The sequence below is a fragment of the Lagopus leucura genome, unplaced genomic scaffold (genome assembly GCF_019238085.1).
Source record: "Lagopus leucura isolate 7727_CA_CO unplaced genomic scaffold, USGS_WTPT01 Super-Scaffold_100157, whole genome shotgun sequence".
NCBI classification, from domain to species: domain Eukaryota; kingdom Metazoa; phylum Chordata; class Aves; order Galliformes; family Phasianidae; genus Lagopus; species Lagopus leucura.
The window spans coordinates 34,955,382-34,969,339 of record NW_024962334.1 but is presented as its reverse complement, the minus strand read 5'-3'; the positions used below and the strand labels follow the sequence as shown (position 1 = coordinate 34,969,339).

General features: G+C 37.5%; 1 protein-coding gene across 2 annotated transcripts in view; it reads right to left on the bottom strand.

The window, feature by feature from the left end:
• The window catches only part of LOC122189269 (amyloid beta precursor protein binding family B member 1 interacting protein), a 59,420-nt gene that overhangs the window by 18,988 nt on the left and 26,474 nt on the right, over positions 1 to 13,958 (bottom strand). For both annotated transcript variants that reach the window (XM_042888240.1, XM_042888241.1), the window contains exons 7-10: positions 13,349 to 13,470; positions 5,999 to 6,073; positions 4,605 to 4,748; positions 1,750 to 1,860 (exon numbers count right to left, since the gene is read on the bottom strand). In XM_042888240.1, the coding sequence (XP_042744174.1) occupies positions 1,750 to 1,860; positions 4,605 to 4,748; positions 5,999 to 6,073; positions 13,349 to 13,470 (452 nt within the window). The remainder of the gene's footprint in view (positions 1 to 1,749; positions 1,861 to 4,604; positions 4,749 to 5,998; positions 6,074 to 13,348; positions 13,471 to 13,958) is intronic.

Genomic DNA, 13,958 nt, shown 5'->3' with positions numbered 1-13,958 from the left:
ACTTCCTTAGCAACTTAAGTCACTGCAAGACAAGTCTAGTAGAAGCCAAGTCTGAAACTGATCCAGTCAGGAATCTACCAAATGCTGACTTACAGGAATTAAAATGAAGAACAATCTGCATAACATAATTGCTTGGATATAATGATCTCATCAATATGATGCTTACTCTAGTATACTGCAAACACATTTAAGAAGCACCAGAGCAAACACTTTTGCTAGGTATGTTTCATACATTTACAAGCCTGTTATACAAAAACCTCGCCAGTGATCCCTTGATCTCATTCCTCACATTTCATGCTGAGGGTAAGGTGCTATTATCACACATCCAATTAAGCAAGTATTTCAGCCTAGTAACTTTTTGTTTATGTTCTTATTCATAACATCCCTCTTTTCACAAAAGATGGCAATAAATCCAGAAAGTTTTCTCACCCATTGTGAACAGTTAAACATATTGCTATGTACACCTCAAAAATCATGCTACTATTCTCATACGAATAGAAGTGAGTAACTATTATTAATTTAGTTAGATACTCCTTTGACCAGATATCTGCTCTGGATTGAATCTTGTAACAAAATTATAGATAGGTAGGTAGATACAAATATGGTCTCAAGGGTTTTGAAATTCTATTTTCCCTTCTTTTTTAAATCACCTCCTCTTCTCTGTCGCTTTTTTTTTTTTTCCATTACAAGCTAAATTTTTCTGACTATCCCTAGTTTACAAAGAAAGACAAAGCATGTTGCTTGTTTTTCCCCATGCATTTTATAGAGAACTTAAGTATTAAAACTTTCCAGCACTGCTGATTAGTTATCTGTGCTACGGAAAACAAGTCCGAGTCTATAAACCACTTCTGCTTCACTATCTGTAAATTAGGCTAGTAGATATTTTGAAGCTGAACCAAAAAAATGTTACAGTTTTATGACCTTTGCAGTTACAGACAGCAATGTAGTATTTTAAGCAACTTATGATGTGAATGCTTCCTGTACCTTCTTTCTGAGATAGCAAGATACTGCGTTTTTTAGTATCTGACTTGCAACACAGGCCCTTAAACAGAGAAGAACCAACAATATTATCTTCTGTCTCAAAAACAAGCCCTAACTACTGCAGCCTCAAGGCTTCATTTCTGCCACCTGAATTATGTGAAAAACATGGGCTTTTCTGTTCCTGAAACAAACAGGGAATTCCCAGCCTATCTGCAGTGTTACTATAAGGAGAGGCAGCTGTGTGATTCTTACCTCAACCGCAATAAATTCATGACAGCACGAACAGTGCCTTTTGCCTAGATGCTACAAGTAACTTTGGAATAAAATATGCCACCGAAGATGCCTATTCAGCCAAGATTTCACATCAACAACCTATTCAACAGGTATGACTACACTGCAAATAAAAAGTAGATATAAAAGTGGTCATAAGGTCAGCATTAGGAACTGCTGGTCTTCTCACTATACGACTGCCTCGTGAGTCATTTGTCCACATGTGCTCAGTCACCTGAGGAGTCACTGGAAGCACAATCAGTCTTGTTCTGAAGAAAAGTTTACAGATACAGTGTAGAAGACTACCAATCCCTACAATTCAGAAGACTGTAAAGACATGTTGCCGATCGAGGATGAAATGAAGAAGAGAATACCTTCTGCAAAATCACAGGGTTGTTTTAATCTCGTAAGGCTCCTTGGAGCTTGAAACTTAAGTACCTCTGAATTTGCAATAATTTGTGTATGACCTTTGCAGAACTTATTTTTCTTGTACATTACCTTTAAGACAAAGCAGTGATCTGTAGGTGCCTTATATTTCACTTTGTGTTGAGAACCATAATAAATGTTCATATTCTCAAACTGAATGAAGCACATCAGATCCCGGGATGTCTGTAAATAAAAACCAAGCACAGCATTGTTAGAACAAATTAACTTTTGACATGACACTCATTAAGGGACTTTCAAGTGTATGAACACTGATGCTTTTTATTTTTTTTAACTGTCATAAAATTGACTGGAGAAGGATTAATTTTAAGAGCGTGCATTATTAAACTGACATTTGGAAGAAGGTCAGCACATATTGGGAATAACACATAACAGTAAAACATTTTGCTGTTTTTCTTCTTTTGCTACGCATTATTGCTTTGTGTGGAGATTCTGGCTTATGGCTAAAGAAAAAAAAAAAACAAAACAAACAGAAGACCATAGTAAGAATTAACTTTTGTAAAATGCACACAGATCTTGCAACCACACCCCTATAATTCCAAGTGGAGAATGACGGTTTAGGGTTCTAAACTGATTTGGGAGCTTGACTCTCTTTGATACATGTAACAAATGTAAGCTCTCATTAGGAAATAAAAACAGATTTCATCTGTTTTACTTTGAATTTTCTCAAATTTCCTGGCATCGTTATTGTTCTGTTCAGCACAATATGTTGCTTAAGTAACAAGGTTTCTGTTACTGGTACACTTTTCTGTTCAGAATTCTGCATAAAAAGCATACATTTTGCAATACTTTGAGTGTAAATGCAGAAATGGCCATGTCACACAGTCACTGTTGGTTAAACTGAGAAATCAGGAAATTGTGAAAATACAAACCCTCCCTACCCCTAAGAATGGGGTTATACTTCCACATGTGATGGTTCTTCTATGCTGTTTTCATTTTTACTGTTTCACTACAATATGCCCTTGAGTCGGGTTTATTTATGCTAGTGCATTTAAAAACTGAGTTTCCAAGTAAGATTTTTAATGAGAAAACACTCCATATGGTATGTAGACATGACTTCTACCTCTCTTTCCCAAAGTTCATGTCAGGGATTTTGTGACTGACTGTATAAACTTATGATTTTCCATTACCGCAAGTTTGCAAACATGCTCAAATCCACACAGTATAAATAAGGAGTTGTTCCTTTCCTTTAGGCAATTAAGACCAACACAAATGCATTCATTATTTTCATGCAAGGGACAAAATCACTTACTGCTAGTATTTCTCCAGTGTTAACGTGATCAGACAAAAAAACATAACTAACATAAACATTTCAAAATTATATCTACGGTTTTGATTCTGCTGTTTTGCAGCCTTACTCATTAGCAGCACAATTTTTAATGGGATAGGTAAGGTAACAGTGAAGAAAGGAACGAAAATGGTAGTGATGGCTGGTGCCTGGAGACACGTGTATTAAAGTGTCTGGAATTGTTCCTGCATTTTGGAAGGTTTGTATGGTATTTTATAGCTAAAGTGAAGCGCCAAAGAAAGGTATGAGAGGTTTTTTTGCTTTTCAGTATTATAACAAGTGAAAATGCGATTACATGTTGGATTTCAAAACAGCTGCACCAGCTGAAGACATTATTGCCCATTAAGGGTTTGCTTCTGTATTCTGAAAAAACACTTTACCCAAACTGAATGACTGCAGCAAGTTGCATGAACATTCTTTATACCATCTCAACCTGCTGCTGGCTATTGATGGAGGCAGGCTACAAGGAAATGCCTCAAATGGACTTTTCATTTGACTGTTCTTACACTCAGTCTACTTCAAGTGACTTTCACACAGAATTCTAAGTCCTAATTGATAGAAAGTTGTGTGTGTACAAGAAAACTGGAGGATGGAAAACTGCTATCTCAGGGTCAGATAAAGTCACAATAAATTGCTGTGAAGGCAGCGAGGTAATCTAGGTCTGTATTTCACTGAGATTTGGTTATAAGCACAGGTCACTGAAGCAGCAGCACTTTCTTTACAACCTATCAATTGTTTTTGTTTTTTTCCTTTTAATCTAGTCATGAAATGGGAGAATTTAGTTTTACAGCACAAATTGTAATAGTAAAACTCTGTCATCAGCATCAGAATTTCCAAATATTAAGTATAAGCAGAGCTGCAGGTGGTAACAGAAATGTTTTTCAGAATACAAAAAAAGGCAAAAACAACCTACTAGACCCAAAAGCTGCCATTCTACCTTATCCTGTGGAAAAAAGAGGCCAGCCTCCCTCAAGCACAGTATGCTCAGGACTCCCCCACTTCTTCAGTGTTGGCAATTCAGACACTTTAAATACTTGGCAATGCTTAATGTCAGCAAATCAGTTCTGTCAGGTGGAAGCTTCTGCCTTACTTCCTTCCACTCAAAGCACAGTTGTAAAAAGCACGACATTCTCTAGGTAAAGATCACTGTAGGAAAAAAATGCATGCCATTTCTTCATGCTGTTTTTTGGCACAAGAAGTCGGTAGCCTACAAAGTCAGACTCCACTTTTTTGTGACAAGAAATTAGTTCGGAATTTTTAAAATATTCTTCCACGGGGAACTCATGTAACAGTGAAGTGCTTTGGCAGCATAACACCAACTGAAGAATGCTGCACTGTTTTTCTTCCCCCTGCTGATTTCCGGTGGAGTGTTATTTCTTTAATGCTTTTATCTCTCCATGGAAATCAGAAGGAGGGAAACGTGAGAGGAACCAGGGACTACATTCTAATATTTGCACAAGTGGTGCAGTCAAATTTAAAAATAAAACAAAAATATAAACAACAAAACAATAAAAGAGTTCTCTCTCAGATGCACCAGTGCTCTTATATGCCACCCTGGGAGTTCTTCACTTTCACCTCTGTTAATTGTTTTATTGCTAAAAGGATTATTTGGCTTCCTGACCTTGGTTTTTCCTTTGGGTACATAATAAATTCCAGAAGCTCGCAGAAGAAAATAACGCCTCTTCCAGGACTTTTTTCCATCTTCTTTTAAATAAAGTGCCCCTTCAAGCTCTGGCACAATGACAGATGCCCCACAGAAGCTTTCCTGTGCAACAAGAATAAGATAACACAAAATAAATGGATTTAAGCATTACCCTAATAATAAACAGTAGAAAAATGCTCTCTTGAAAAATAAAGACACTTCCTGTGTTAGTGAACATATTAACATGGGGAATGCAGCTACCAGGGGGATAAACACCTTAGGCAGGAAACTTTTCCAAGCTCAAGCAATAACTCAGCCGTACAGATTGGGGGTGCTCACACTGGAAAAGATGATGTGTAAACCCTCTGTTCTCCAAAGGGTTACACAAAAACAACTACAAAGGATTTAGATGCACCTAGAGGACGCAATAAAACAAAACACTTGGTAATGCTGTTTTTATTTCTCTATTGCTCTATCCATAGATTTTGTAGAGAAATATACTTGCCAAGAGAATCTTCAGAAATCACTTAGGAAAAAACATCTATCATCACTTTCACTTATAAATACATGCTAGAATTTACTACACTGTTTAAGGAAATGTACTTTATTGTTTGCTTGAGGTACCTACTGTTGGGCAATGTTTAATGTCAACACACTTAAGAGAATTTACCAGGACTTCTGCTGGTTGGCACCTGGTGTACTAATTTTAAAAAAGAGAATCCTCAGGCAACCAAGAAAGGCATCTTTTCTGAATTTTTACTTAAGCCAAAATGCTTACCAGTAAAACTGTGGTAATCTTTCATGTAACTTTCACATAACTCTGGATTTCCTTCTCACAAAGCATACAGTTGAAGAAAAACCTTAGCAAGAAAGGCAAAAGGCTAAACAGGCTAAACAGACTTCCTGAAAACTGCAGAGGTTCTTCTTCTCTTGCAGTACAGCTCATGATTTGAGGTAGTGAGAAGTACATCTGTTTTTAGTGCAAAATATAATTGTTTGCTACTGATCAGCCTTACTAATAGAAAGCCACAAGGGTGTGGTGCAGTTGTTTATTTTATTGGTAGTTGTATAATATTGCTTTTACTGGTTGGTATCGTGTCATTGCTTTTCAAAGAAACACCAAACAAATACATTTCTCCACTAAACTAATTTCTCTGACAGAAGATAAAATAAGCATTTTTAGTGGCAAACAGCAGATGTAAAGAAAAAGCCAAATACTAAACCTGAGACACAAAGCTGCTATTACTGAGTATCAAGAACTTCCTGTTTCTACACTTTTGCCCACAAAGAACTGAACACTGTTGTTACAGGGCAAATACAGTTGGTGGCAGTTTTGGTGGCCTTTCCATTATCAACCTAGAAAGCTGGCTTACCTCCAGTAAAGCTTCTTTGCTTTTATCATTCATTTCTTTGCTTTCATTCTTCCCTTTGTTGGCCAGGTAGAAATTCTGATAAAGACATAAACAAAATTCATATTCTTTAAAAAGATATCAATACAAGTAATCAGTTTGATAAAACCCATTCAATAGGTGTTCAATCTTCTGAAACTGAATATGCAGACTAATAATTCAGCAGATGCATATGGACACTTCTTATCTGGACACTTCTTACACAAAACCTTAATCATAGTTGCCTGCTGATGAGTTTTAATTCTTCATTTTGATGGTAATTCAAGAGCACAGACACCAGCTGCCTACAGATAGTAAGGCAACTATGCATAAAGGAAGCAGATAGGTCAAGGAGTTATGCCATGCATCAAGTAGCACGTGGATCTGTGATCAGAATTATAACGCTCAAAGCTCTTGTGTTTGATCACCTGCTAAACAGAAGTGCACACAGGACTTGAAAACACTGGATGCATGGGACAGTCTTACTGATTTCCCTTGAATTAGTCAAGCAGTTAAGTTTACATAACAGAAGGCATAATTATAAAACATGTTCTTTTTCTAGGAGGCAGACAAAATTGTAAAAACCCAACAAACTTTGAAAACCATCTACTTATCCTTCAGCAATTATGTAGCAAGAAAAATGAGAATTTACCTACTGTTTTATCAGAAATACATATGTCTCAAAATTACAAAAACGTAGCAATGTATTTACATGGACAGAAATCAACAAAGAGTAAGCTGCAACATGATTGCAAAGCCTTATCAAAAGACAAATAAGAAATATATACATTAAGGAATATGCTGTTTCTACTTTATATGGAACAAACAAGCAGCATATCTACCCTGCCATCATACCATGTTTATAGCAAAAAAGTTTATCTGAGATGAAACCCTGCCTTTCCACATAACCACATCTTTTTCAAGCAGTGTCATGAACAGTCTGCAAGAATGCAAGCCACAGCAGATGGCTTTTGGAGGGGCACCAAGAGAGGAAGAGGTGTGGATGACCTCAAGGGCAGCTTTTGAAAAAAACTGCTGTACTAAAAATTCACATTAAGTGAGATAGGGGACATGAGAAAGTGAGACACCCTGCAATTTAGCCTATGCAGATGTCAAGATGTGAACAGAAAAGGGACTTTTAACATTCAGTGCCACTGACAGACTAGGAAATACATAAATATTTATATGCAGGATATGCAACAAAACTTTGTTGGCTCCAGAATACCTACATACATTTCAAGTCCAGAGATGAAAGTATGCAAGCATATTTTAGACCACAGCTTCATGACTGCATCAGAACACATTATTCATAGCAGAAAAAAAGCACAAAACAACTCAAAACAAAATCTGCTTGGAAGTGTATTCTCAGTGTATTTCATACTGCAATGCCTGCCTTGAAGCCCAAAACCATAGGTCTGAGTGAATAACAATTCCACTCAATCCACTGGAAGAAAGATATCACCGTGAGCTGCTGTAGCCAAGAGCCCTGCATATATACAACAGCACTCCCTCTGGGGCCTTATCACAGCGTGCTTGTTTGATGTGGGCACACACTTCTTCACTGATGAAGATACGAACAGAAACCTCAGAGGGCACCGTTAAGCTAGATTGGGCCTCTGGACTTTAGCATAGATGCAGAAAGCAGAAGGACATGCAAGCTGAAAGTCTTCTTTTCTTACTGATCAGTGTAAAGACACTGTAGAACCCCCCCCCAGCATACACATGGACAATTTGTCAAGGTAAGTACACTTTGTCACTGTCTTAACAAAGCCTGAGTCATCAACTCTACTACGAGTGGGGAGAGTATTCATCTGGCTTAGTCAAGTCCCCAGCACCACTGGTAATAAGGAAACAAAGCTCCTCTGATTATAACTGATTCATATTCAAGCATCTGGCATTTATTTAGCAGAAACACAGACCACCCAGCACTGACAATCAGTGGTAAAGATGGAAAGTTTGTAACATTATCCACGCAGGATCTCTAACAAGGCTGCTTTTTCATAAATCAACGTTACACAGATGTACACTGTCATCTTTCACCTGTCAATACAAATTTCATTTATTACTGATTACCTCCTTTATGTCTTGGCCCTGGAATTTGAGAGGGCACGGTGCTTTTTATTTATCAGTGGTTGAAGACCTGAGGAGCAGACTGTACACTGTACTTATTTTACCACTGTGTGGTCTCCTATTTTTCATCAGAAGAACTCATCCCATGGGAGGCAAGCACATGTGTCCACAAGACATCATTCCAAGTCCAGTAGTCAAAGGGCATGATAAAAGGCAAGCTCTTGCCTGGCTGAGGATACCACTGAGAAAAGCATGTTTGGCTTGGGATGTCATGTCTTAATGGGACAAGATGTGGCAATGAGGTAGCTTTCAGCATATGTCTACAAATTTGAGAATTAAGTTTTACTTCAAAAGACAGTGTCTTTCTCTCAACAGAAAAAACTTAAGCAGAGCTTAGTTAACAGGATGGATTCACTCTCTTACAATGATAACATAAGAAAGTAAACATAAGTGGTTATAATAAAGGCACACTCTGCCATTGCTTTTGCTTTGTTCTGTTTGGATTATGAATATGGAATGGAATGGAATAGAATAGTTCAGATGGAAGGTACCCCCAAAGATCATCAAGTCCAAATGCCTGAACATTTCAGGGCTAACCCAAACATAAAGCACGTTACTAAGAGCATTATCCAAATGCATCTTGAACATTTGAGCAAGGGGCATCAACTATCTTGCTAGGAAGCTTTTCCAGTGTCTAACTACCCTCAAAGAAAAGAAATTTTTCCTACTGTTGGATTAGAGATGAGTAATCAATTGTTCTTTAAGAATTCTTCCCCATGCCCACACATACTGCATCAGTTGAATGTGACACAAAGCCAGATCTCTGCCATCCCATTTTACCTGAGTCAGATTAATGCAGAGCTACAGTGGCAGTCTTGGCACGTACGGACAGCCAGGAATGACATATTCAGGGGACATTATGCCCACATTTCCCTCTGTGCTCACACAGGAAGCTGGCAAAACTAACTGATGACCACATGCACAAAAGTAACTCCTGTAAGGATTTTATGGCCAGACTAAGTTAATTTTGTGCCTTGCACTGCATACAACCTTTCCACTGTGGGATGCAGTCATCTTTTTTTTTTTTTTTTTTTTTTGTGGAAAAGTAGTTAAAATTCATGCCAGATTATTCTTGTGTGTATAACCGTCACATGATACTGAAAGATGGAAGACACCATGCAGCAAATAAAGCTGCTGCTTTGTACTCGCATCTATCTCCTTCACGCAATGAGCTGCCTGATTACCCTCATCCAAAGTGCACCTGTGGTGAATCAAGAACTGGTGAGCTCACACTGGCATGCTACATGTATCCTATTTCAGCTGAGTGCAGAACGCAGCATGGTTTGTACAGAATAAAAATACAAATGAGGAGGTGGTCATATCTGCAACCTGTATCATGATACATGTGCCCCCTAAACCAAATGCACATAAAAATTATTAGAATATGCCAATAATTGCTCTGGAGAGCACAAATGTAAATAAAGAAATGAAGCTAAAGGCAAAGCTCTTCTGAAGCCCACAAAACTCTGCTTGATTTTATAATATGAAGAAATGTCTCCATCTGACTTTTCATGCCTGGAGGATGATGACCTTCAATTGTTTTAGGAGGAGGGAACATGGAACAAATGAAAGATGCGCATAACCAAAGATATAGCTAACAAAGCACTGAACAGGCTGATCAAAAGCTGCCTGTAAAACAGCTAAACTGTGCAAAGTCTGCTTATGCAACTGTCCCAAGGCAGAACAATATTTATCTACTTAGTGTCTTCAACTTGAAACTACACTATGGTCAACTTGAAACTACACTACGGTCACAAATACACTAAGAACAAAATGAAGCTATGATCACTAACGACTGGGAGAGCGGCAAAAAAAAAAAACACTTCCCTTTCCTCACTTCTGTTTCTTCATGCCTTTGCCAGCATGCTGAACAGTCAGGTTTCTGCCACCCTTCTATGCTTCCTTCCTGGGTCAACAGTGGAGACAAAAAAAAAAAAAAAAAAAAAAAAAAAAAAAAGCAAGAGAAACCATGATTCTTAAAGCTTGGCCAAAGTGGTTAAAAAACAGAACTGTCACCTGGTGGATACCAGTCCAATTTCACAGACTTCAAAATAAATACTCAAGAGTGAAGCTCATTACAGATGTCTAGATATGAAAGATATTACAACTTCCTACTGCACCTCCTTGTGCTGTTTAATATTGCTTTGAGGAAGTAAAATCCTCATTCAATTCAATGGATTTTCCATTGGAGGGCATGTTTCTTGCTTTTAGCTTATGAATGTGGGAGCAGAAGCACGAAGCACTTACTGCACCCAGATCTCTTTACATTTTCCTGAATAATGTCCCCAAATTACAGAAATTACAGAAGGAACATGCACGTGGTGTCACTTGGATCATTTGAATATTTTCCTGGCAGTTTTTATCAGCAACATAGACACACAGAAAATCAGTCCATTTAATTAAAAAATCAAATGCGGTGTTCTAGGAGTGACTCAAGAGTTTAGACTGTTACAGTGAAGCAAAAACACTTCCTACATTAGTCCCTATTAGCTAAGAATAATTCCTCGAACTTTTTAAAAAATATATAGTCTTAAAATCTGATGATCTTCCCCTTCAGGAGTCAAATACAGCATCACACAGAGCATCACTCAACTGCATGACAAAGCCCAGCCTTTTCTATAGCACAAAGGTTTTCTTTATCTGTACATGTACCAGTATGTATTTTTGTTTCACTCTTTAGTCATAGAGTCATGACGTTCCATCTCTGTAGATGAATCACCAGTGCCATTAGTGGAACAGTCTTTTGCTGTGAATTCTCTGCAGGGTGAATTATAACACAGTGAGGAAGCAGCAGAAGTGTCTGTCATGATGAAGAAGGGGGAGGAGACGTGAGGATTTTGCAAATTTTTTTTCCAAAATGTGTTCTGAAGACTTCAAAAATTGTTTTATGGAACAAAGCTGTAGTTAAATGTTAGAGAAGATTGCATGACAAGATGGCAATCTCCCAAAACAGCCAACGGCGTCAGCTAGCAGGTTGCTAGCAGAGACACAGCAGATAAACCTCACCTTCCAAAACCTCAGTTCCTCCTTTGTGAATGAAACACGTTTAATTGATTGTTTTTTAATCTACACCAGATAGATAGGCTAGCTTGCAGAAAGAAATAATATTAGCACAGGTCATGGACATTCTCTGGAGGCCCACATCTGGACATTTTTATAGCTAGATTTTAAAAAATCATTTCATTGTACCAAACCTCTGTGATTAAAACTTAGTATCACTAATTTGTCTATGAATAAACTGTATGCACCTAAGCAACTTTGGAATTTGTTTCTTTTGCTGTTTTTTCTTTTTTTTTTTTTCCCCCAGAAAAAACATCTGCAAGTTACAGATCTCTACAGATAACCTCTGACAGAATAAGCACTAAACAAGAATAACACAAAGAATCCTGCTGCTGCAGCATTATCACTTTTCATATAAAAAAAGCATTCTGCAATTTCTGTATTCACAGAATGAAGCAGCATTGAGATAGTCTGAGCTAGGGGGATGAGGCTGAACGTACTGAGAATACTGTATCAGAGCATTGGATTTCAGTTTCTCGGTGGTTATATCATAATTTCCATATGTAGTTTGCTACACAATCACATACACTGCCCTCCCCTCCATTTGGTTTATTTTTTCAGGGAGTCAGACCAGATTATGTACCATATATAATAAAATAAGTGTTCAAGAGATATTTGGACAATGTCCTCAAAATACACTTTAACTTCTGGTTTGCTCTGCAGAGGTCAGGCACATGGAGACGATCACTGAATGTCCCTTTCAACCAAACTCCTCTATACACTATACTTCTATATTTTACCATGTTTCGTGAGCTCTCTCTGTGCAATACTGCTTACTTTCTGTCTGAAAGACAAACTGTTGATATGACTGTACTATTTTGCATGTCCCACAGTGTTTGAATTTACTGAGCCTGACAGATGGTTAGACTTCATTACTGGCATAATATTTCAATAGTACGATAGCCACAACTGATACAGTCTCCTTAGGCTGTTTGTTTTTGAACTTATCACAGAGATGCAGGAGCTCAAAGACTACACCCATCCAGATCAAGCTCAGTGTGTCCTGAGGAGGACAGACTTAAGATTCATATTCTGCTTTTGGTTTAGGTCGTGTTTATTTTAAGAAGTAATGGCAATCAAAATACCTAGAATCTTCATCTAAGATTTACTTCCCAGGTGGCCCTGCCCTTAGCCACAGCAAACATCAGTACAACAATATACAACTGAACCTCTGCTCATACTGTTAAGTATGTTTATGTGCAGTAGTATGACATCTTGAGTCATCTTGTATGCTTTACTTTCAAACTTTGCTTTGCTGTTTCATATTAAAAATCAACATCAATCTATATACATTCCAGGATAAGTTTTCTTTCCCTGACTGTGGATAATTCTTATGCACTTCCTCTCTGCAGATTTTATATGAAGCACTGTCTCACTCTAAAAAATGTTCCTAATGGGTACCTTGGTGAGATTTGCTGCCAAATTATGTATTTATTTTTTCAGCAATGCTGAAATTTCTCATTTTTTCTTGCTGCCCTCAGGATGCTCAATAAGATAACAGGGTCAGGACGGAATCCATCACTTGTATGTACTGAGGTATTTGTAAACATGGTTTCAACCAGGTAATGCAAGAAAGAAATGACTTGTGAATAAATCTATGTGAAATACGGATCCTCACTTTGCAAAGTTAGTGCACAAAGAATGGTAGTGTTTACCCAGTCCTTTTCCCAGTCTAAATGAAATGTAGATAATTCCCTTTGGTACTCAGTATACTACTTAAGAATTTTCACACATAACTGACTAAGACTGGGCCTTCAAGGCAGTACTGATTTTTATCATTAGAAACAACGGTGGAAACTACAGCACTGACAAAGGCTGGGTTTTTGCAGATCTTCCATATCAACAAGTCAACTTCACCAGTGGTGAAGTACACACATCTTTCTTCTTTTTTTTTTTTCTAAAAAATTGTTATTTTTTAACCCGTGCAGACATGATTTTAAAACTTGTAGCAGAATAGAAAAGAAAGCACGGGTTTTCAAATCCTTGCATTCAATATTTTTTTTCCTGAAAACACACGTTTAGTTATCTCTGATTTAGAAATCAGCTGAAATAAGTAATTTAGAACAGAGCTGAAAACAAATTATTAATGCAATAGGCTGCACAAAGACAAAATAACATCATTATCCAAATACCATGGCATCTTACCTGCGGATTTTTAAACAAAGCATATTTTTCACTTTTTTCCAAAAATAGAATCTTATTCTCACTGTCTCGAGTCCAGTCTGACAACACTTCAACAACATTCTCATGGTCTTCAAAAAACCTTTCTGGAGAGACAAAAAAGATAATGTAAGTCATACAGACTCTCCGTTCTCCTGCGGCTGTTGAAATTCCTATGTCAGAGTGGAGTCATTATCTGATGTTCATTCAGAATTGGCTCTTTTTTCCTCTGCACAGAAGTGAGCAAATCCATACGGAAATAGTGTCATGTGGAAGTGCAAATCAGCTACAGAGGAAGTCTAGCATGCTCAAGCATGACTTGGAGTCCTCCTGCATTCTGTGCTGTTGCCCAAAGACTGCAAACGAGGGAAAGAGTGATCCACTAGGAGTGGATGGTTACATTCATGTCTCTCGGTGCCCTTCATGTTTACTAGCCTTAATTTCTTATTGCTTTTTTTTTTCAGTATGACCAGAGATGTTTTCTCACCAGAGTTTCTGACTTGGGGAAAAAAACCTAAAAATTTATTTTCACATTGTTTTACTAACTGAAATAAAATAAAATAAAATAAAATAAAATAAAATAAAATAAAATAAA